The 24,928-nt window shown below is 37.8% G+C and overlaps 1 protein-coding gene and 1 pseudogene across 1 annotated transcript; both read left to right on the top strand.

Moving 5' to 3' along the window:
• The first annotated feature begins 3,469 nt into the window (after positions 1 to 3,469).
• On the top strand, positions 3,470 to 3,627 carry LOC123592244 (annotated as a pseudogene).
• A 10,915-nt stretch (positions 3,628 to 14,542) lies between these two features.
• Positions 14,543 to 15,876, top strand: LOC123590729. The gene is made up of 2 exons (XM_045464180.1): positions 14,543 to 14,589; positions 14,968 to 15,876. The coding sequence occupies exon 2, from the start codon at positions 14,976 to 14,978 to the stop codon at positions 15,693 to 15,695; it is 720 nt and encodes a 239-aa protein (XP_045320136.1). The 5' UTR covers positions 14,543 to 14,589; positions 14,968 to 14,975; the 3' UTR covers positions 15,696 to 15,876.
• Positions 15,877 to 24,928: the final 9,052 nt, after the last annotated feature.

The following is a 24,928-nucleotide window of genomic DNA, read 5'->3' on the forward strand; positions in this document are numbered from 1 at the left end:
CCCCCTTGTTCTCGATCTTGTTCTTTCTCCACATCGCCTGTAATATCAGTCCTTTGCTCCAAATCTGGATTGATTTTATCCCTGGTAGCTTATTCATGTTGCACTTGACATCTCCGGGTTTTTGATATTTGAGCTTCCTAATGTTCTCCAGCATAGATTTGCAACTCTTGCTTTTCCCTTTTAAGAGTTCTTTGTAAGAAGGCAGTTTACACTCACAATTTGCTTTCCTTTCAACCAACTGAACTCAACACAATATGGTTTCTACTCCATATTTTATATTTTTCCTTTGCTTGACAATAACTTACCTAGTAGTGTTTAGAAAGAACCAGAAAAAACACGTATGAATACCGTACGTCCTTGGTCTCAACTTACTAGAACTGCCTAGATCTATCCACTGCTTGTAAGTACATTTCCAGTCCCACAAGTTATCGAGAAGACATTAGAATAAAATAAAAGCCTTGAACAATATGTCCAAGAGCAAACACATTAATTTGTGTAAGTGTGACATAATCAGACTTCTCTTTTCTCTTAATAATGTTTCTGTTATTTGTCCTGGTGATGGGAGGTGAAATAAACTGAACACTGGGAGGGATTTTTTTTTTTAATTTTTTTTTCAACGTTTATTTTTGAGAGACAGAGAGAGACAGAGCATGAGCAGGGTAGGGGCAGAGAGAGAGGGAGACACAGAATCGGAAGCAGGCTCCAGGCTCTGAGCCGTCAGCACAGAGCCTGACGCGGGTCTCGGACCCACAAGCCATGAGATCACGACCCCGGGCTGAAGTCAGACACTTAACTGACTGAGCCATCCAGGCGCCCCTGGGAGGGAATTTTTTTAAATGTAGATAGTGGCCAAAAGATTTTACTTATAAAAATGTTTGTCCAAGACCACAGCTTAAGAAGGATCCATATTGAAAAGGAAGAAGTAAAATTTCTATGTCACTATTTCATATGACAATACTATACATAGAACACCCTAAATCACCAAAACTCTGGTGAAACTAATGAATGAATTCAGTAAGATCGCAGGATACAAATTAACATACATATACCGGAAGTAAATGTGAGTGACACACATTTATACCTTACATAGTGAATGAACAAAAAAATCAGCATTATGTTATGAAGGATTATTGCATACGACAAGGAGTATTAACATGAAGGAAAAGCAACTCCCAAGAAGTGAGATATTATGTCATCCTCAGTAGGTTTCCACATATTGTTGCCTTTACGAGGTATGTACAAACAAACATGGGAAGGGAGCAATTATAATAGGAAGAGTTGGTGAAGGAATGAGGGCTTGGTGAAGTTAGCAAGGCTTGCAGAACATTAAAAAGGTAACACTGTAATTAAAATCTGTATGGCAGGAAGTAAAGAAGTTAACGGACAGTACAGAAAAATAGTTTATGAGAGGAATCTAAATCCAAGAAACTCCATTAGAAGATTGAGGAGAAGGACAAAAATGATCTATAGGGGATGGAGAGTGGAAATACAGCCTAGGAAATAGAGGTCTTTTCTAAATTATCAATCCCAATAGATGGGATAAAAAATAATCAGATATGTCATTGGAGTAGCAAAATTTTTCTAAATAGAGAATGAAACACGTAGATTAAAATGGATCATTGTACTTTAGGAAATAAATAATAAAAAGAGAATCACACATATTATTTTAGCAACATATTTTAACTACACGGGGATAAATAGGTAACCTATAAGCTAATGGAACAAAACAATACTCACCCCAAACTTATTTTCTGCAACAGGCGACAATGGATATACAGTAAGAAACTGTTAAAATGTTTATGACGCAGTAGTTCTACTCAATCAACTCTTCTGCCATGTGTGTGGACAGCGGAATGTTTTAGTTCTTCAATGTTTTAAAAAAATGTACCCTTGGGGCGCCTGGGTGGCGCAGTCGGTTAAGCGTCCGACTTCAGCCAGGTCACGATCTCACGGTCCGTGAGTTCGAGCCCCGCGTCAGGCTCTGGGCTGATGGCTCATGATGGCTCAGAGCCTGGAGCCTGTTTCCGATTCTGTGTCTCTCTCTCTCTCTCTCTCTGACCCTCCCCCGTTCATGCTCTGTCTCTCTCTGTCCCAAAAATAAATAAACGTTGAAAAAAAAATTAAAAAAAAAATGTACCCTCACACACAATGCCCAAAATGATTTCAGAAAGAAGAAACAGGGGCACCTGCGTGGCTCAGTTGGGTGTCTGACTTCGGCTCAGGTCATGATCTCACAGCTCGTGAGTTCGGGCCCCATGTCGGACTTTGTGCCTACAGCTCAGAGCCTGGAGCCTGCTTCAGATTCTGTGTCTCCCTCTCTCTCTGCACCTCCTCCACTAGCACTCTATCTCTCTCAAAAAATAAATAAACATTAAAAAAAATTAAAAAAAGAAAGAAGAAACATAAGTAACTAATTAAGAAAAATATGGGAAAGCAGAACAGGAGGAAAACAGGGCGAGATAGAAGAAAAATGTGTGTCAGCAGGACTACAGGCTAAGTCCTTCTGGAATCAGCAAAACTAAGCGTGAGAGGAAATGCTGAGTTTATTACTTAGGAGAATTTGTGGTTGAATTTTTCACCTCTTGCCATGTTCTTCTTCCTTCCACGGTCCTCCTTCCCTGGCTACTGTCTCTAGGGTTCACAAGAGAAGGAGAAAGTAAGCACAAAGAGGAAGTAAATTTGGAAGAAATGAGGAAATGTAGTCAATGTGAGGGCTATGACCTCTTCCTAAACAGGGAAAGGAAGTAAAAGCGGGCAACTCTGAATTGCAGCAATTAAAGTGAGGGTTATACTGTGTTCATGAAAGCTCATATGATTTGAAGGGCTATGACTCTGGAGTAAAGACTAGTAATTTTCTATGTCAGTTTTGCTCTTAAGACTATGTTGTGGAGCACTACTTAATTGACCGGACTTGAATGTTATTGGTCCTTACACACGTGGCAGGTAGAAAAGGGACCATAGCAAGAGTAGTGTAGGACATAGGGCCAGATTAAGACCTTCATGCTGTTCCAAGTTCTGAAGACATTATGGTGCTATTTCATATACACAGTTCAAAAGAAACATATGTTGAACATTCAAACATGAATAATGAAGCTCCAAAATGTTCTCGATTATTTCCCAACAATTACTCCCTTAATGGTTTGTTTATATTTAGAATATGAAAAATTCCCACCAGTTGCATTTAAACACAATAATTTGATGGTCCCTTAAGGACATGCTTAGTGTTTCTGTTAGGTAAGTCTTTACTGGAATCATAGTCTAAATACTTTGTGTGTGCGTGTGTGTGTGTGTGTGTGCGTGCGTGCGTGTGCGCGCTCGCGCACCTGCATCCCTCCTTCTTGATTCCTATCCGTGAAATTCACACATCCTTATATGGCAAACTCCTGCTGCTGTGTAATTTTCCTCTCTGTAGGATTTCCTTGTTCTTTTCCTAGGTAGTCACTTAACGTTACTCTTAAGTTCCCATTTGAGCTTTGCGCAGTGGCAGTATCCTAGCCAGTGAGGTTTATCCGAGGCGCGATTATTGCTAATTAAGTTCCCATTTGATGCACTTTGTCCCCTTTTGTACTCCCATGGTCTCTCCCTTTCAAATAGGTCATATTCCTGTTAGTTCATAACACATTTGGAATTTATTCTATTCTGCTTCCTCACCTCTTTCTTTACTCCTCTGGACCCACAAAAACTTGATTTACCAGTGAGGTAACTTGTTTCCTTCCTGCTCCCTCTCGAGCCTTAGACTGTCCCATATTCTTGTCTGTCAATGAGACAGATGACAATGAGTTGACCTTATCCTATATTGATGCTCCCCATCTTAGTCCTGCCTTCTGGAAATACTGTTATGGTTAAATGAGGCAATTATTATAAAGTGCTTACCACATTGACGGAGACAAATTAGACAAACGTTCAAGTGTAGCTTTGTTTGTGTGCATGGAGTGAGCTGGAGAAGATTGAGCTGAATCTGAGCATTTAATGTCATTGATACTCCAATTTTGTTTTATGTCCACTTTACACATTGGGTTTAAGGCCCTATGGTTAAATTGTAAAAAAGAAAAAGGGTACTTCTCTAGGGGAAGGGTTTAAAACTCACTTTTGCAATGTCAACGAAAAACATCATCTGAAAATTTTAAAAATTTGAATATTTTGCTACCTCTCTTTCCTCTTTACCTTGTTGCATATTTGGTTTCCAAAACAAAAATTTCATTTTATTTCTTTATATATTTTTTAAAGTTTTATTTATTTTATTCACTAATCTCTGCACCCAACATGTGGCTCAAACTTACAACCCCGAGATCAAGAGTCCATGTTATTCCAACTGAGCCAGCCAGACACCCTGAAGATAAAAATTTTAGAATCATGTTATTATTACTGCTCTTATAAACACTAATTTTTCCTTAGGTTTTCCATTTCTCTTTCAAGGATTATTTATTCCATTCACATAGTTTTATACCTCTAGTGAGAGCAATTATTTAGACTTAATTCCCATGTTTAACTGGTTTTATTGTTTTTAATAATTCATTTAATTTTTTCTACCTTCTTTAAATTATTTTTTTATTTTTTTATTGTGGTAAAATATATACAACATGAGGTGTACCATTTTAATGATTTTTAAGTGCATAATTCAGTATATAGTTCAACTAAGGACTTTAAGTGTTATGTAGCTGTCATCACTATCTATTTCCAAAACTTTTTCATCATTCCAAACAGAAACTCTGTACTATTTAAACAATGGCTCCCAGCACTCCTCTGCCCCAGTCCCTTGTAACCTGTATTCTACTTTCTGTCTCTGTAAATTTGCCTGGTCTAGGTACCTCATATAAGTGAAATCAAGCAATATTGTTCACTTATATCTGGCTTACTTCTCTTAGCATGATGCTTTCAAGGTTCATCCTTATCACAACTTCCTTTCTATGACTGAATACTATTCCACTGTATTTATATACTACATTGTTTTGACTTACAAGTTTTTTATTTTAGTACTTCATCTGAAAGAGCATATCACTGGGTTTAACTTTATCTGTACTTAATTTAGAGACATCGTATCCTCTTATTCATACATTAAATTTGTATTTTCGTATGTCAATCAAAGAGCTAGAGGTATTTCATCATTATGTTCCCTACCAAGTACTGGTTTTTTAAAATTTTTTTTTCAACGTTTATTTATTTTTAGGACAGAGTGAGACAGAGCATGAACGAGGGAGGGGCAGAGAGAGAGGGAGACACAGAATCGGAAACAGGCTCCAGGCTCTGAGCCATCAGCCCAGAGCCCGACGCGGGGCTCGAACTCACGGACCGCGAGATCGTGACCTGGCTGAAGTCTGACGCTTAACCGACTGCGCCACCCAGGCGCCCCCCAAGTAATGGTTTTATCTTGTTTATGTCACCACCTTTGGCTATAGCTTTGTGCATTTATTTGAATATGTTAATCAGATTCCTTTTTTGCATTTAAATGTGTAGAAACTAGAACATTTCATAATACTACTGTTAAGATATGTAAATTTCATAAAATTATAATGAAGATATACACATTAATTGTACTGAAATAATGATCCCTTACACTCAGTTGGATATTTGTTGCAATTAAACCACTTGATTCTGTTTGTGGGAAAGAAAATAGTTAATTTAAAGGGATTATCCCCCTTTCCCCATTTTCCCTTTGTCTTCCTTGAGAACTCACTTTAAATAAGAGATGAGGAGAAGTGGTAACCCTCTTGCAACTATGAGGGCTAGGTCAAGAAAATGGCAGAAATTCAAATTAAATGTTCTCACACTACTGAACTACTGCATAATTCTGGATTTGTCCATTTCTACAGGTCCTGTTATATAAAAATTAAATGTTCTTATTAAAAAAGAAAGTGAGATAGTAGGCTATCATGAGGATAAAGACCACATTTCCTCATTATTGTATACACAGTATCTAGCAATAGAAGATGGCAAACAAGTGTTTGTTGACAGAATGAATATACAAATGAATGTATATGTATGAATGAATATACAAAATGCTTAACATATGTTATAAAAGACTATGTCAAACAAGTAAATTATAATTATGAATTTATGAAGCTATAACATGTAAACTGCACCTTGAAGTTTTGTATTTATTTATTTGTTTTTAAATGTGTATTTATTTATTTTTTAATGTTTTTATTTATTTTTGAGAGAGAGAGAGAGGCAGAGCATGAGCAGGGGAGGGGCAGAGAGAGAGGGAGACACAGAATCTAAAACAGGCTCCAGGCTCTGAGCTGTCAACACAGAGCCTGATGCAGGGCTCGAACTCACAGACTGTGAGATCATGACCTGAGCCGAAGTTGGACACTTAACCAAATGAGCCACCCAGGCACCCCAAATGTTTATTTAAGAGAGAGAGAGACAGAGCATGAGCAGGGGAGGGGCAGAGAGAGAGGGAGACACAGAATCTGAAGCAGGCCCCAGGTTCCGTGCTGAGCTGTCAGCATAGAGTCCAATGTGGGGCTTGAATTCATGAGCAGTGAGGTCATGACCTGAGCCAACGTTGGACACTTAACCGACTGAGCCACCCAATGCCCCTCATTTTCACCACTTCTTTTCAATAAAGCACTGTAGTCCTAGTCAGAGCAATTAGGAAAAAAAGAAGAATAAAGAAAGAAAACACATAGAAATCATAAAGGAAGAAGTAAAATTACCTGTTTGCAGAAGACATAATGTTATATATAGAAAATCTTAAAGACTTCGCAAAAAAACTTGTTAGAATGAATAAACAAATTCAGGAAAGTTGCAGAGACAAAACCAACATTAAAAAGTCAGTAGAGTTTTTTATTTACTAACAATGAACTTTCTAGAAAGAAATTTAAAAACCAATTTAATTTACATTAACACCAAACAGACTAAAATGCTTAGGAATAAACTCAACAGTGGTGGTGAAAGACATATACACCTAAAATTATAAAACTTTGATGAAACAATTTCAATAGTCACAAATAAATGAAAAGACATCCTGTGTTCATGAATTGGAAGATTAGCATTGTTAAAATGTCTCTAGTACCCAAAGTCATCTATAGATTCAATACAATGCCTATCAAAATTCCAATGACAGTTTTTACAGAAATGACAACAAAATCTTAAAATTCATTTAGGACCAAAAAGACTCCAAGTAGCCATACCATATTGAGAAAGAAGAACAAAGCTGAGGGACTCATTCTCTCTGATTTCAAAATATGTTACAAAGCTACAGTAATCAAAACAGTATGATACTGAAAAATAGACACACAGAGCAATAGAACAGAGTAAAGAGCACAGAAATGAATCAACACATTTACAGTCAACTGATCTTTGACAAAGATGCCAAGAATACACATGGAAAACTCTTCAACTAATGGTGTTGGGAAAACTAGACATCCATGTGCAAAAGAATGGGATTGAACCCTATTTTACACCACTTTCAAAAATTAACTCAAAATGGATTAAAAATTTAAGCATAAGACCTAAACCATAAAAACTTCTGGAAGAAAGCAGAGAAAAAAATCTTGACTTTGGCCTTGGCAATATGACCAAAACCATAGAGAACAAAATAAAAAATGGACAAGTGGGATTACATTGAACTAAAAAGCTTCTGCACAAAACGAAAAGGCAACCTACAGGATGGGAGAAAATATTTACAAGGCATATATCCGATAGAGTTATATATGTAAAATAGAGAGACAGCTCTTATAACTCAAGAGATTTCATATAAGCAAAGGAATTGAATAAACATTTTCAAAAAAAAACCCATACAAGTGGCTGAGAGGTATATGAAAAGGTTCTCAACATTACCTATCATCAGAAAAATGTAAATGAAAACCATAATGATCACTTCATACCTGTAGAGTGGCTATTATCAAAAAACAAAAGATGAAAACTGTTGATATGGAGGAGAGGGAACATTGTACACTGTTGGTGGGAATATAAATTGATGTGGCCACTATGAAAAACAATGTAAAGTCGGTTAGGCGTCTGACTCTTGGTTTCAGCTCAGGTCATGATCTTATGGTTTGTGAGATCAAGCCCCAGGTCAGCGCAGGCCTGCTTGGGATTTTCTCCCTCTTTCCTTCTCTCTGTACCTCCCTCCTCTCAAAATAAATCGATAAACTTTTTTTTTTAATTAAAAATAGAATTATCATATGATCCATTAATCTCGCTTCTGGAAATATACCCAAAGGAAATGAAGCAACCTAAATATCCACTGACAAATGAATGGATAAAGAAAATGTGGTGTATTCATACAGTATAATATTATCCAACCTTAAATAAAGAAAATCCTACAGTAAATAATATTGTGTTAAGGGAAGATGTTAAGTGTCCTTATCACAAGAAATAAAAGAGGATGAAGAAAAACTTTTGGAGGGAATGGATAGATTTATAGCATAGGTTGTAGTGATTTTATGGGTATACGGTGTGGTGCTTTTATGGATATGGACTTATCTCCAACTCATTGAGTTGTATACACTAAATATGTACAACTTTTTGTATGTCAGTTATACCTCAATAAAATGGTTTTTACAAAGAAAAACAATAGATAAAATTAATGAAACAAAAATTTGTTTCCTTGAGAATATCAACAAAAGTAAATGTTTAGCTAGACTTAAAAAAAGAGAGAAGACCCAAATTACTAAAATTAGAAAGGAAAGTAAGGGGGAAACTGGGTGGCTCAGCTGGTGAAGTGTCCAACTCTTGATTTCGGCTCAAGTCACGATCTCACAGTTCATGACATCAAGCCCCGTGTTGGGCTCTGTGCTGACAGGGTGCAAACTGCTTGGGATTCTCTCTCCCTCTCTCTCTGCCCCTCCCCTGCTCTCTCTCTCTCTCTCTTTCTCAAAGTAAACAAATAGACATTTAAAAAAAGGAAATAGAAATAGGAATATTACTAATGACCTGATAGGAATAAAACTAATTAAAATAGAGTGCCATGAACAACTGTACTCTAGCAAATTATATAACCTAGATAAAATAGACAACGTTCTAGAAACACACAAACCAAAAAAAAAAAAAAAAAAAAAAAAAAAAACCTAAAAAACAAACAGAAAATTTGAATATATTTATAACAAGTAAAGAGATTTAATCAATAATCAAAACTTGTCAACAAATAAAAGGGCCAAGACCAGATGGCTTCATTGGTGGATTCTATCAAACGTTAAAAGAAGAATTAACACCATCCGTAGACTAACATCTCTTATGAATATAGATGCAAAAGTCCTTTGTAAAACACTAGCAGATTGAATCTAATAGCATATTAAAAGTATTATGCATTATGACCAAGTGGTGTTTATTCCAGGAATGTAAGTGTGGTTCAAAATAAGAAAGTAAATCAATGTAATAGAGCACATTGTATGGGAGGTATTACATTAACAGATTATATTTATGATTTTGTCTTGGATGTCTGCTTTCACCCTTTCTATTCAGCATTTTACTAGAATTTCCAGCGAGAACAATTAATTACTCAATAAAAAGGAAATAAAGACATCTAATTCAGAAACAAAAGAGTGAAACTACCTCTATTTTCAGATAACATGATTTTATATGTAGAAAATCTTAATGAATACACCAAAATAAAACCCACCTATTTCAACTAATAAAAAAATTTGTAATGCTGCAGGATACAAAATCAGCCCACAAACATCAGACATACAGTTGGCAAACAGACATGTAAAGATGCTTAACATCACTGATCATCAGGGAAATACAAATCAAGGCTACAATGGGATATCACCTCACACCTGTCAGAATGGCCAAAATAAAAACACAAGAAACAACAAGTGTTGGTGAGGATATAGAGAAAAGGAAACCTTTGTGGACTGTTGGTGGGAATGCAGACTGGTGCAGCCACTGTGAAAAATACTATGGAGGTTCCTTGAAAAATTAAAAATAGAACTACCCTATGATCCAGTAATTCCACTATTGGGTCTTTACCCAAAAGAATACAAAAACACTAATTTCAAAAGATACATGCACTCCTATGTTTATTGCAACATTATTTACAATAGCCAAATTCTGGAAAAAGCCCAAAAGCCCATTGAATGATGAACGGATAAAGAAGAGGTGTTATATACATACAATGGAATGTTACTCAGCCATAAAAAAAAGAATGAAATCTTGCCATTCGCAACAACATGGATGAATCTAGTGGGTATAATAGTAAGTGAAATAAGTCAGTCAGAGAAAGACAAATAACCATATGATTTTACTCATATATGGAATTTAAGACACAAACAAGCAAAGGAGAAAAAGAGAGAGAAGCAAACCAAGAAACAGACCATAAAGAACAAACTGAGGGTTGATGGAAACTGGTGGGGGGGAGATGGGCTAGATGGGTGATGTATGTAGGTGTTGCATCACTAAATTTTACACCTGAAATTAAACTACAGTGAAATATTACAGTGTATGTTAAATATTACACTGTATGTTAACTATACATATGTATTTATATGTGTATGTATATATCTCTCTATGTATGTATATGTGTATCTCTATATATGTATTTATATATTTATATTTATATATATTTATATATATATAAAGAAGATATGGTGTATATATGTTGTATACGTATGTGTATATATATATGTATATGTGTATCTCTCTCTCATATATATATATATTTATATATATATGAATGGATAAAGAAGATGCATACATACAAATACATATGTATACACCACATCTTCTTTATCCATTCATCAACTAACTGGAATCTAAATAAAAAATTTTTAAAAATCTGTTGAATTTCTCTATATTAATGGTGAAAAAATCCAAAAACAAAATTAAGAAACAATCCCATTTACATAGCATCAAAAAGATCTATTATCACTTAATCCTAAATTTAAATCCTAAATTTAATAATTTTCTATAACTTTTCTCTGGTCTTGAGAAAGTGAAAAAAAAAAAGCCATAAATAGGGCTTCTGTTTCTTCTTATTAGTTTATTGAGGAACTTCACCAAACATCTATAATTGAAACAGTCTAGGTCTTTGAAACTTAATGATTACCATAAAGAAATATACCAGAGACTATGTATTTATTTATTTATTTATTTATTTATTTTACCAGAGACAACTTTAAAATATGTGGTAGAATAAAGGGAAAAGAGAGGGTTTGAGATGAGAACACAGAGAAACAGTAGCTTACTTCCTGTTATTGCTATTGAGACAAATTCCCAAAATGAGGCAGTGATCAACAGTAGGAGAAGTAGGATATAAAACTGTCATGCCAAAATGCAGGGATTATCTCCTTGTTTTTCATTGAGAAGCTTCTTTTTTTTTTATTGATATTTTTTAAAAATTTATTTTTGAGGGAGAGAGAGACAGGGTGTGAGCAGGGAGGGGCAGAGAGAGAGAGACACACACACAGAATCTGAAGCAGGCTCCAGTCTCTGAACTGTCAGCACAGAGCCCGACATGGGACTCGAACCCATGAACCGTGTGATCATGACCTAAGCCAAAGTCGGATGCTTAACTGACTGAGCCATCCAGGTGCCCCATCACTGGGAAGCTTCTGTATGATTCCAATATAGCAGAAAAATGTTGCTGACCTCCATTTGCATAAAAACTCCTTTTGCACAAAAACTTTCAGAATGACAAGGAAAGTATTTCCTAAAAACCTGTAACTGTGCTTAAATTCAGCAGGTGAAAACTCAATAGACCAGATTCGTATACAATTCTTGGAGAGAGATAACATACAGAATAATATAAGTATATCAACCCTCCAAATGCATATTTAATACCATATATAATACTATTGAGACATATGAGTTGTAGCTCCAAGAATACTTCAAATTTAGCACAGGAAGAAATCCAAGGGCAATTGGCAGGGTAATAACATTCATGTCCTAAAGTCAGATTCACAAATAGAAATTCTAGGAAGCCCAAAAGACTTTAACAGGAAAATTATTGCAGGGCCAAAAAGTGCAAAGTGTCTGAAGAAAATAAATATTATGAGAGAGAGACAATAAACACAGCAAATGAAACATCTTATACCCAAGGAAACATTTTTAGAAAATGTACAAGGTGTATAAAATAACTAAAAGTGAGATATTCAAAGAGACATTAAAGGATATTTCATTCATTTAAAAAAACCCCATAGGAGCACCTGGGTGGCTCAGTGGGTGTAGTGAAACAGTTCTGCCTCTTGATTTTCATGGTGGTTACACAACTATATGCTTTTGTAAACACTTGCAGAAGTACAGCCTAAAAGGGAGAGAATTTTACTGTATTATACCTTAGTACAAGACATTAAAAAAAATTTTTTTAATGTTTACCTATTTTTGAGAGAGAGAGAGAGCATGAGCCGGGGAGAGGCAGAGAGAGAGGGAAACACAGAATCCGAAGTAGGCTGTAGGCTCTGAGCTGTCAGCATAGAGCCCAAGGCGGGGCTCAAATTCACAAACTGTAAGATCGTGACCTGAGCCAAAGTTGGATGCTTAACCGACTGAGCCACTCAGGTGCCCCCAAGATATTTTTTAAATGGTAAAACAATAAAGTTTTCAGTAGAAAACAACATTTTCATGATACTGGTGTAAGTTGTTACTTAAATAGGACACACGCATCACTAACTTGAAAGGAAATAAACATAGGTTTCAACAATATTAATATGAAAAACTTCTGTTAATTAAATGATGCTATTAAGAGGATGGAAAGGCATCCCTCAGAGTGAGAGAAGATATTTACGAATTCACATATCTCTCAAGGACTCATATCCAGAACACATAAAGGACTCCTAAGTTCAATAAGAAAAAGACATACAACTTATTAAAGAAAAATGGGCAAAAGACTTGCACAAGTACTTCAAAAAACACAATATTCAAATAGCCAATGAGCATTGCTCAATTTCATTAATCATGGAGGAAATGCAAATTAAATCTATATGGAATACAGCTACATAGCAGAATAGCTCAAATGAAAAACACCTGGGGCGCCTGGGCAGCTCAGTCAGTTAAGCGTGTGACTTCAGCTGGGATCATGATCTCAAGGTTCGTGAGTTCGAGCCCCGCATCAGGCTCTGCACTGACAGGAGTCTGCTTAGGATTCTCTCTCTCTCTCTCTCTCTCTCTCTGTCCCTCCTCTGCTCATGCTCTCTGTCTCAAAATAAATTAAAAAATTATCACCAAAAAAAAAAAAAAAACCTAAAATGAAAACCAACTGACAATGCAAAGTGTTGGTGAATATGCAGAGGAAATCTCTCATGCTGTGGAGGTGTAACTAATATATCAAAATACATGCACAGAATAGTTATAAAGGCACCATTTGTAAAAGCCCCAACTTTAAAATCACCAGCATTAAAATGAATGAATTAAAACAATAAATACATAAAAATAAAATGAATAAATAAAATATGGTATATTCACACAGTGGAATACTCTATAGCAAAGAGAAGGAAAGAACCACAACTACACTCAACAATATTATAAATGGATCTCACAAACAATATATAAAACAAACAAAAAATTCCAGGCACAAAAGATTACATAACTTATGATTCATTGATATACACTTCCAGAGCAAACAAATTATATTGTTAGATGTTCAGATATTGTTTACACAATGGAGAATGGTAACTAAATGAGCGGACAAATGGGGCTTTGGGGATGTTGGTATGTTCTTTTCTCGATCTAAATGACAATCACTTGAGCGCGTCCCTTCTGTGAAATTCATAGGACTGAACAATGTGACTTGCGTACTTTTTTGTGTATGTTTGCCCTTCAAAAATTTTACTTCAAAGTGTACTGAAAATCTACTCCAGAAACTACAAACATAATTTTAAGAGACCTAAAAAGTTAGGAGGGAAGGCTGGGAATACTTCAGTCTGAATGTATCCCACCCCTCCTCCAATTTTAATGTCAACACATCCCCTTCTCCTAAACTGGGCAGCAGCCAGAACCACCAGTCCATCAGGTGTGGCTTCAGGCTCCGTAGAAAATCCCCATAGAGAAAGTTGAGGCAAGCCTGTCCCTTCTCCGTGTGAGAGTTTTTTTCAGAGAGTCCCAGGGCAAGGATTAAGCATGGCGTTTTCAAGCATGGCTTGACTTTCCAGTAACTGTAATAATTTGCTCTGAAAATCTCTTTCCAGTCCATAGGAGGGATAGCGAATTACAGAAAGCACAGAGGTCACAATAAACTTATTGGAGGAAAAGCGCTCCTCACACCATCAGATCTGTAATTCTTTTTAATTTCTGTTTTGTTATTGAAGCATCTGCTTCATATCACTAATCACCAAGGAAATGCAAATCAGATCAGTAATTAAAGGCAAGAACTACCTCGTTCGTTTTTCTATGCTCAGGACTGTGTTTGGTGCTCAGAGTCCGCTCAAAGTGATGAGCAGCCGAATATAGCGCAAGTAAGAAATTTACACGCTCCCTCGGTAAAAGGCAATCCCTGCATCTCGACTGGTTAATCAGAAGCAGATTTTGAAACTGGTAATGGGAACGTTGACCTCAACTGACACTAGTCAATTCAGTTAATCTATCAGATAGGCACATCTCAGGGAGAAGGGCTGAAGACTTACCTTTCAGCACTCATATTCAGACACCTGTGGGAGTTCTATGACAGTTGGAACTATACTGTTGATCAGAGTGGGTTGACTGACACAGGTTGGCACACAGATTATAAAAAGAAGGAAACGACACAGAGTGTGTGCTGAGAGCAAAAGGGATAATGGTATGGAGAATTTAATAACCTGTGGGAAGAGGTCAGGAAATGAAATGGGGTTGGGAAGAGAGATGGGCAAGGAAAAATCAGAAGGGGTTAGCAAATGAAAGAATAGGAAATATTAGTAAGTGGGCATATTTTTTTTTTTTGAACCCTCTCCTAAACTCTCTTCGGAGTTGTTCTCTCACCTGAGACAATTGAGTTCCCTCACAGAGAGCACCTAATAAGAGAATAGCAGAGATGGTACAAACGGGCAAACTGGGCTAAAAGGGGCAAAACTACAGTCATTCTTCCTCCCTACTTTGCTTTTGTCTTCCTAGATTCCAAGATGGCTGAGACTACTCAACTTTGGGGTATGGCGCCTGTCATACTGAAGATGAGCAAAGACCCCACAAACTTCTACATAGGGAGGGCACTCTGGTTCAGCATTACTTTTCTTTACGTTTCAGTTGTGTATGTAGTGCAAATCACCTGGCTTCGTCTGTTCCGAGACTTCCAGTGCCACGGAAACATCTCCAAAGTCTGTCTAGCAGAATGCTACGAGAATCACTTCACTAGGCCTGTGTTAGGAGTTTGGTATGCGGTTGGCTTTGCCTTTTCCACCACCTTTTTTGTGATGGAGTTTTTGGTCTGTCAGAGTGTGCGTAAACTGACCAAGATACTTAGGAAGGAATCTTTAGGAAAGAAGCCTGGCGACACTCACGGCAACACGGAGCACGTGAAGGCAAATGAAGATGAAATTTTTGACTTATCCCGGGAAAAGCCCCTGTTGGCAATGTATCTTGTCTACTTTCTGATACAGTTGTCTATACAGGTGATCTTCTTGGCCATTCTTATTCACTATCACCTACCACTGATTAAAACCCCCATTTGGTGCAGTACCCCCATGTGTCATGGGCCCTATGAATGTGTGCTATTGGGGACACAGGAAAAGATGATGTCCATTATAATTCTGGCTACATACTCCGTGGTCATCATGATGTTTTGTTTTATGTTCTTCCTGTACACCATTAACACATACCTAGCCATGGGACGTAAGTTTCTCTGAGGAACACAGAGGCTCTATGACATCCTCAGAGTAGCCCTGATGATTATCACTGATTACAAAACGTGGAATGATTGCAAAGGAGGCCTGTAGCAGTCTCATCCTGGAAGAATACATACTTCATCCTTCTTTCACATTCCCCAGAACCTGCTGGTCTTAGGAAAATAAAACTTGGACACGACAAGCCTGCTTTCTTCTCTTTGGGGTAATCAATTTTTCCTAAAGAAAAAATTAGAATCATTTTCAGAGGATTATAAAGGGAGGACTGAGAGAGCATTCCACCCTACCAGTTTTGATATGCGATCACAGTGAAATTTTAAGGGCTATTCTTTTCCATCTTGTTGGTTAGTAACTTCAGATTGAGATTAAGGGGATTTACATAATGAGGATTTTAGAGGGAGGGACACAGTGGAAAACTACAGATAATCAAACGTCATAGCTTCTTTAGTATATTTAGAATCGTATCTACTATGTACAGCGTTCTTCAATCAGTATCTTCTGGGATTTCCTACTTGAGTAAGACTTCAGTGCAGACGTTTCAAGGAAGGTTAATACCAAATATGTTGCAAAAGTAGAAAACATAAATGAATAAGAAAAAAGGGAAACAGTGTGTCCTCAGAGCTTCAAAGTAGATGATTTAGCTTCAGATGTGTATTAAGGAAAGGGAGAGAAAGAAAACAGAAGCAGCACATGTATTTCTGTACTTGAACGGCATCTATTTCCCTTTGGCACTTTATTTCGTCATTACCAACTACTAGCTCAGTTTCAGCAAGCTGCACCAATTTATGTAGAGGTGATTACATTTGAGAAGCGAATTCTTCATAGAACAATTGAAGATTCTCTGTTGGTAGATTTAAGTTACAAATGCAGGCACTGCTGCTGTTAGTGGGGGTATGGATACATTTTGGGGGGCTGGGGAAATATCCTACGGATCTTTAGTGAGCAAGGAAAGTTGTTCCTTATGAACCCAGGTGCTCACCACAAAATAAACAGCAACTTAGAAGACGAGATTAGATGCTATTGTGTGGATAGATGTATTATAGAGTCAGGCATGGGCATACAGTACTAGAATGGAAGCCTGAGAATCCCTGTTAATGAATCTCAGTTTGAACTCCATCCAGAGTCAAGTGAACTTGCAGGATGAATGTCTGGTGATTGGTGTGCCCCTCCCCTCAAGCTCCTCTTGTTATGCTACCTGTAGATTACACTTAAGGTGATCCCAGATGTCTATAATTTCTGACACAGGAAGACAAGGCACAAGCCAAATGATCTCCATGGCCCATTTCAGATATATCTATATCATCTTCCCAATAGAAATTAAATACCTATCATGCCATTCATTTGGCATGCGTAGGTAATATCTGTCCAATTTTCTCCATCATCACTCTCACTCTTTACTATTACATGATATTATCCCACTTGGATCTCAATAATAGCTGTCTTATGTTGACCACCTCCCAATACCGTTGCCATTTCCATGCTTTGGTTCTTCATTGTCCTAAGAAAAATCTTAAACTTTTTTTTTTAATGTTTATTTATTTTTTGAGAGAGAGTGAGAGAGAGAGAGAAGGAGCACGAGAGAGGGAAGGACAGAGAGGTCGGGGGGACAGAGAATCCAAAGCCGGCTCTGCGCTGACAGCAGAGAGCCAAATGTGAGACTTGAACTCAAGAACCTGAGATCGTGACCTGAGCCAACACCAAAGTCGGACACTTAACTGACTGAGCCACCCAGGCGGCCCAAAAGTTTAAATTCATAATTTTTTTTTTTTTTTTTACAAAACTCTACTTTGTTAGCTTCCTATTTAGCAATCCAGTCTCGTTTTTGACCATGACCTCCCAACACATCCACACTTCACGCTCCTCCATCCAAGTGTTAGAGTGCCTTATAATGCAATGCTCTTTTTGACCTCTCAGACTTCACTCAAGCTCTGCTTTCCAACTGTGACCATTTTCACAACAACCCTGATTCCCATTCTCTCAATCTACCTAACTTCTGCTAGTTCAGCGTGGATGTCACCCCCTGCAGGAGGACTTCCTGGCTCTTCCAAGTCTGAGTGAAGAGAACTCATTCTGTGATTCTGTGTTCTTACCTAATCCTGACACTTGTAGCCATGAGTGGCTTTTTGCCTTTATCACCAAGATACAACCTTTTTGTGACAGACAATATGTCTGATTTGCTTCCTAACTTACACATAAGGTTAAAACACATTGTATACATTGAATAACTATTTGCAGATAAAATTCTTAAATGAAACAGGGGCACCTGAGGGGCTCAGTCGGTTAAGCATCAGACTGTTGATTTCGGCTCAGGTCACGATCTCACAGTTCATGAGTTCGAGCCCCATGTCAGGCTCTGTGCTGATGGTGTGGAGTTTGGGGTTCTCTCTCTCCCTCTCTCTGTCTCTGCCCCTCCCCTACTCAATTGCTTTGTCTCTCTCTCCCTCTCTCTCAAAATAAATAAAATCAACGTTAAAAAATTATTAAATGAAATATTACCGTGGCCCATACGATTAACGTACTGTTAGAAATACCAGTATATCATATAAAGAAATCTTAGAAGGGCTTATATATCCAACTGTCCAAATCTTTTTCCCATTTTTATTGGATTGATTGTGTGATTATTACTGAGCTTTGAGAATTCTGTATATATTCTGGATACAAGTTCTTTGTCAAATTACATAATTTGCAAATATTTTCTCTCAATCTGTGGTTGGTCTTTGCATTCTTTCAATGGTGTGTTTCACAGAGCAAAAACTTTCAGTTTTGATAAAGTGAAGTTCATGAAATTTTTCTTTTAGGATTTATTGTATCTAAGAATCCTTTGCCTAACTCAAAGTCGCGATGGTTTCTATGACTTTTTCCAAAAAGTTTTCTAGTTCCACAATTTACAGGTAGATCAATAATTGGATTTGAGTTACGCTCTACAGAAGGCATGGGAAGAGCTTCCTTTTTAAACATTGATTCCATTTTTTTTACACTATTTGTTGAAGAGGGTATCTTTTCTTTATTGAAGTGTTATTGTGTCTCTGTGAAGAATAACTGACCATATTTGTGAGGCGTATTTCTGCACTCTTTACTCTGTTCCATAGTCTCTATGTTGGGCTTTTCACCATTCCTATACATTCTTCATTACCGTAGACTTAAAATTAGCCTTAAGATCAGGTTCTGTGCATCATCCAAATTTGTTCTTATTTTTCAACAATTTTTTGGCTAGTCTAATTACTCTGCCTTCCCATATGAATTTTAGAATGCACTTGTTGCTGTCTTAGATTTTGAGCCTATTTCGAATCTACTGAATAATTTGTGCCAAATTGACATCTTGACCACATTCACTCTTCCAATTTATGAACACAATTTCTCTCTCCACTTATTTAGGTCTTCTTTTTTTTTTTTTAATCTCTTTTTGATTCATGTTTTGTAGTTTTCAACATGAAGATCTTGAACATATTTTGTTATATTTTTACCCACATACTTTATTTTTCCTGGTACTGTTATAAATGGTACTTTAAAATTATTTTATTTCCAACTGTTTCTTGTATATGTATGTATGCAGGATTTTGTATGTCGACATTATATTCTGCGACTTTGCTAAATGCACGTATAAGTTCTAGAAATGTTTTTTTTTAAATTCCTTATTGTTTTCTGTGCAGGCAATAAAGTTGTCTGCAAGTAGAGAAAATTTTAGGTTTTCCTTTCTAATATATATGCTTCATATTTCTTACTCTTGCTTTATTCCACTGGGTAGGTATTCCACTCTAATGTTGGGTAGGAGTGGTGACAGCAGACCTCATTGTTTTCTTTCCAATTTAAAAAGTAGTTAGGGGGGGCGCCTGGGTGGCGCAGTCGGTTAAGCGTCCGACTTCAGCCAGGTCACGATCTCGCGGTCCGTGAGTTCGAGCCCCGCGTCGGGCTCTGGGCTGATGGCTCAGAGCCTGGAGCCTGTTTCCGATTCTGTGTCTCCCTCTCTCTCTGCCCCTCCCCCGTTCATGCTCTGTCTCTCTCTGTCCCAAAAATAAATAAACGTTGAAAAAAAAATTAAAAAAAAAATAAATAAAATAAAAAAAATAAAAAGTAGTTAGGGGCAGGCACCTGGGTGGCTCAGTCGGTTAAGCATCTGATTTCGGCTCAAGTCACGATCTCATGGCTTATGAGTTCAAGTCCTGCGTTGGGCTCTGTGCTGACAGCTCAGAGCCTGAGTCTGCTGGGAATTTTGTGTCTCTGTCTCTGCCCCTCCCTGGTGCTCTCTCTCTCTCTCTCTCAAAAATAAACAAACATTAAAAAAATTTAAAAATAGTTATTAATTCTTTCACCTTGAAGTGTAGGGTTGCTGTAGATGTATTTGTAGATGACCTTTCCTTAGGTTAAGAAAGTCCCTTTCTATTCTTATTTTCTGAAGATTTTTATTATTTATGTATGTTAAAATTTGTCAAATGCATTCTTTGCATTTCTGATTGCATTTAGGGCTCACCCAAAGAATCAGGATAGTCTCCACATCTCAAAATCTTTAACTTAATCCCATCTGAAGGGGCGCCCGGGTGGTTCAGTCAGTTAAGCCTCCGACTCTTGGTGTCAGCTCAGGTCATGATCTCACGGTTCGTGAGTTTGAGCCCCGTGTTGGGCTCTGCAGTGACAGTGTAGAGCCTGCTTGGGAATCTCTCTCTCTCTTTCTCTCTGCCCCTCCCCTTCTCACACTTTTTTTTCTCAAAAATAAATAGATAGACTTAAAAAAAAAATCCCATCTGCAAAGACCTTTTTTGCCATGTGAGGTAAACTTCAGAGGGCCCAGAGAACAGGATGTGTATATGTTTTGGGAGCAATCATTCAGCCTACTACGGACAGTAAAAAAGAACACTGAGAATAATTACATAGCAGCAACAGGTGCAAACAGGGACTGTTGTAGGCAAACTGGAGTATACCGTCCCGTATTTGGAGGCAAGTTGGGGAGCCTCAGGTTTCTGAAATGTTCTTCCATAAGCAACCATGAAACAGGAAGCATGGATAACGGTCACTGTCCATTAAAGAGAGCAAGTTGCAGAGGAAATAATTATCCTTGAGATAGAGGCAGGAAGCTGCTGGTCCACACAACACCTGTGTGTGTATCCTGCGGGATGCAGCCCAGCACCAGGATATAGGGATGTGGTGACTGTGCAGAAATCAGCCTTCACAACCACATGCAACAGTCCTAGATAGACACTGATTTTATAAGAAGATGGGGCAGAGAACGTATTTGTGAAGAAGTTTGGAATTCCAAAAAAGAAGCTACATTTGAGTCACTGAAAAATACTGTCTCCTCCTTCCCCTAACAGTGCCTTTCATGGAACAGACATTTTTATTTTCGATAAAGCCCAACATTAATTTTTTTTTCTTTCGTGGGTGGTGTTTTTGGAGTTGTATCCAAATCTCAATGCCAAACTCAAGATCACTTAGATTTTTTCCTATGTTTTCTTTTGGACATTTTAGAGATGTAGATTTAGATGTAGGCATAAGATGTATTTTGAGTTAATTTGGGGGGAAGGTGTAAAATCTGTAGAGCTATGTTATTGTTTGGTTTGTTGTTTTTTTTTTTACATATGAAAAAAACAAATACTTGTTGAAATACCTATCGTTTCTTCATTGCATTGAGTTTGCTGATTCTTCAAAGACCAGTTGACTATATTTGATAGGCCCATTTCTGTCTTCTCAATCCTGTGTGAGCAATTTGCTGAGTTTATACAGCTAAAATGTGAGAAACTAAATTTGGACCCAGGTCCCCTTACGCTGGACGCGTAGCTTTCGGCCACTGCACTGTGCTGTCTCTCTTTCTACTGCTGTTTGGCAGAAAATATTAAACATTTTGGGGGGAAATTCAACAAAAGGATAAAACTCCCTGGGCAGTAAACTTCTACCTTCACTTTTTTCAACTTGCCTTCACCAATCTTCTTCCTGACCAACTGTGGACGACAAAGTCAAGGGAAAGCCTTTGGCTTACCTAGCTTGTCTTCCATGACTTATAATGATTCCTGCTTCTCATAACCAACAAAATTTGTTTTCGTATTTGACCCAAAGTGTGTTCCAAATTCCAAGTGAAAGGGTAGAACAGGCACGACTGGCCATGCACAGCTGTAAGTTCTTAACTATTCAGGTTTCCTATACCTGATCCTTACGTGTGATCCCGTCCGGCTTCTAACTCTCTCCACTTGTGTTCATCATCTTATTTCCACCACCGCTTCATGCCTTGACCTTTGGGTAGAGCTCCATTTTCTCAGCAATATCCTGCTTTCTCTGGATTTGTGGCTCCCCTACTTCTGGTTCCGTCTCACCTACACCGTCTCTGGCTTCCTGGGGTAAATACTCCTTTGGCTTGGTTTGATCCATGGACTCACCACTACAAACAATGTTTTCATCAGAATCTTACTTCAGAAAGGTATTGTCCAGCATGGCTCCAATATCTAGAGTGCCATGCTCCAACCACATAACTATTTTCTTTTTTTTTTTTTAATGTCTATTTATTTTTGAGAGAGAGAGACAGACAGAGAGTGAGCCGGGGAAGGGGCAGGGAGAGAGGGAGACACAGAACTAGAAGCAGGCTTTAGGCTCCGTGGTGTCAGCACAGAGCCCGACACAGGGCTCGAACTCAGGAACCGTGAGATCATCACCTTTAGCCGGTCAGAAACTTAACCTACTGAGCCACTCAGGTGCCCCCACATTACTATTTTCAATCTTACAAGCCCCACGAACTTTATTTATTTGTGGTCTCTGATCAGGTATAATGTTACCTTTAGATATCATTGGTCATATCATTTTCAAATCTTCACAGGGATTAGATATAGCCAGTCTGAAGATGTTTAAGGGAGGAAAAACTCCGAGGAGTGATACCAATGAAAAGAAAGCCATCAATAGTGATATATCAAAAGATACAACTGTTTCAATCTGAAATCAGATAGTGAAGGAGCAAACAGGTCAACATCCCATTTCACTATAGTTCCAATGGTGTACAGTGAAGGTCATTTATAATGATGACTCTTGAGTGGTTAAAACATAATCAGTTATCTTCAGTATATTCCGATTAAGAAAGAATGAGGGGCCCCTGGGTGGCTCTGTCGGTGTCCGACTTCACCTCAGGTCTTGATCTTGCTGTTCGTGAGTTTGAGCCCTGCATTGGGCTCTGTGCTGACAGCTCAGAGCCTAAAGCCTGCTTCTGTCTCTAAAGCCTGATTCTGTCTCCTCTCTCTCTGCCCCTCCCCCTGCTCGTGCTCTGTCTCTCTCTCACAAAAATAAACATTAAAAAAAAGAAGAATGAAAATAAATCACATCTTTAGAAAGATGTTCGCCAAAAGTGTAAAAGCGGTGAAACAAAACAAATTTTTAAAAACACCTTATAACGGTAATTAAATCGCTTGAAATATTCATCTTGAGAAAAACGATAGTCGATGAAAATAGGTAAAGAAATGAGAAAGAGAAAAGCAGCCCGTGACACCTGGGAGCTGGCCTGATATTCAACAGCTCAGCCTTGGCTTTCTCCTGTCCAACATAAGAAATTTCACAAAACGCTGACACTCAATAAGGCCGCTCTACGTGACCATGACGGATGGAGATGAAAACAAGACCATTCCACAATCAGGAACACGCAACAAGAGTATAAACACTGTTCAAACCACAAAAATGACCATGCGTCCTCTATTCTGGCCAATAGGAACGACTGCTTCTTCTTTACTAAATAAAGCCTTAGCCTGTCCCTAGTTTTCCTTTCTTCCAGAAAAGATTTGTGAAAATACCCAGGCATACAATTATCTTCATTTCCTGACAGCATCCAATCCAGAGCAAAGCCCTGCCTCCTTAAACTCCCCCGCAAGTCACCCAACACAAGCTCAAATCTTATAACAAATCATTTCTAACATCCCTGTAGGAAGCACCACAAGATTCCCCATGGAGTGCATTTCTGCTCACTGCCAAGAAAAATAAACGCACTTTCTTTAACTTCAGGTATGTTTGTGGTAGTCTATGGATGGAGGACATTGACAGAGGGCAGCACGGTATGCTGTTTAAGAGACTGCTGTCCTTTGAATCCTGGTTTACACGAGCTGTTAAAATTAAGTAAATTAATTTTTAATCTTTCAGCCCCAGCACCCTATTGGTAAAAGAAAGAAAGAAAGAAAGAAAGAAAGAAAGAAAGAAAGAAAGAAAGAAAGACAGGGGAAGAGGGGAGTAAAAAGTATATCTTTTACAAAATTGGGTTGAAAATTAAATATACAAGTATCTGTTGCCTTGTTTTAGCTGTTAGAATACCTGGGGTGCCTGAGTGGTTCAGTCAGTTAAGCATCCGACTCTTAATTTCGGCTCAGGTCACGGTCTCGTGGTTCGCAGGACCGTGCTGACAAGCGCAGAGCCTGCTTGGGATTCTCTCTCTCCCCCTCTCTCTCTTCGGAATCTTCGGATTCTGTGTCTCCTTCTCTCTCTCTTCCCCAACCCCACTTGTGCTCTGTCTCTCTCTGTCTAACAAAAATAAATAAATCTAAAAAAAAAAAAAAAAAGAAGAAGTAAATCCTTCCCTTCCCTTATGTTCATCTGTTTTGCCTCTTAAATTCCACATATAAGGGAAATCATATCCTATTTGTCTTTCTCTGACTGACTTATTTAGCTTATTGTAATACACTCTAGTTCCATCCACATTGTTGCAAATGGCAAGATTTTATTCTTTTTGATTGCTGAATAATATTCCATTGTACATATATACCACATCTTCTTTATCCATTCATCAGTGGATAGACATTTGGGCTCTTTCCATAATTTAGCTATTGTTGATAGCACTGCTATAAAGGTTGGGGTGCATGTTCTCCTTCAAATCAGCATTTTTGTAACGCTGGGATAAATACCTAGTAGAGCAATTGCTGGTTCATAGGGTAGTTCTATTTTCAATTTTTTGAGGAACCTCCACACTGCTTTCCAGAATGGCTGCACCAGTTTGCATTCCCACCAACAATGGAAAAGTGTTCCCCTTTCTCCGCATCCTCGCCAACATCTGTTGTTAATTTTTGGCCATTCTGACAGGTTTGAGGTGGTGTCTCGTTGTGGCTTTGATTTGTATTTCCCTGATGATGAGTGATGTTTAGCATCTTTTCATGTGTCTGTTTGCCATCTTACTGTCTTCTTTGGAAAAGTGTCTATTCATGTCTTCTTCCCATTTCTTCACTGAATTTTTTGGTTTTGGGGTGTTGAGTTTGGTAAGTTCTTTACAGATTTTGGAGATTAAGCCTTTA

This window comes from Leopardus geoffroyi, chromosome B4, assembly GCF_018350155.1.
Source record: "Leopardus geoffroyi isolate Oge1 chromosome B4, O.geoffroyi_Oge1_pat1.0, whole genome shotgun sequence".
NCBI classification, from domain to species: Eukaryota; Metazoa; Chordata; class Mammalia; order Carnivora; family Felidae; genus Leopardus; species Leopardus geoffroyi.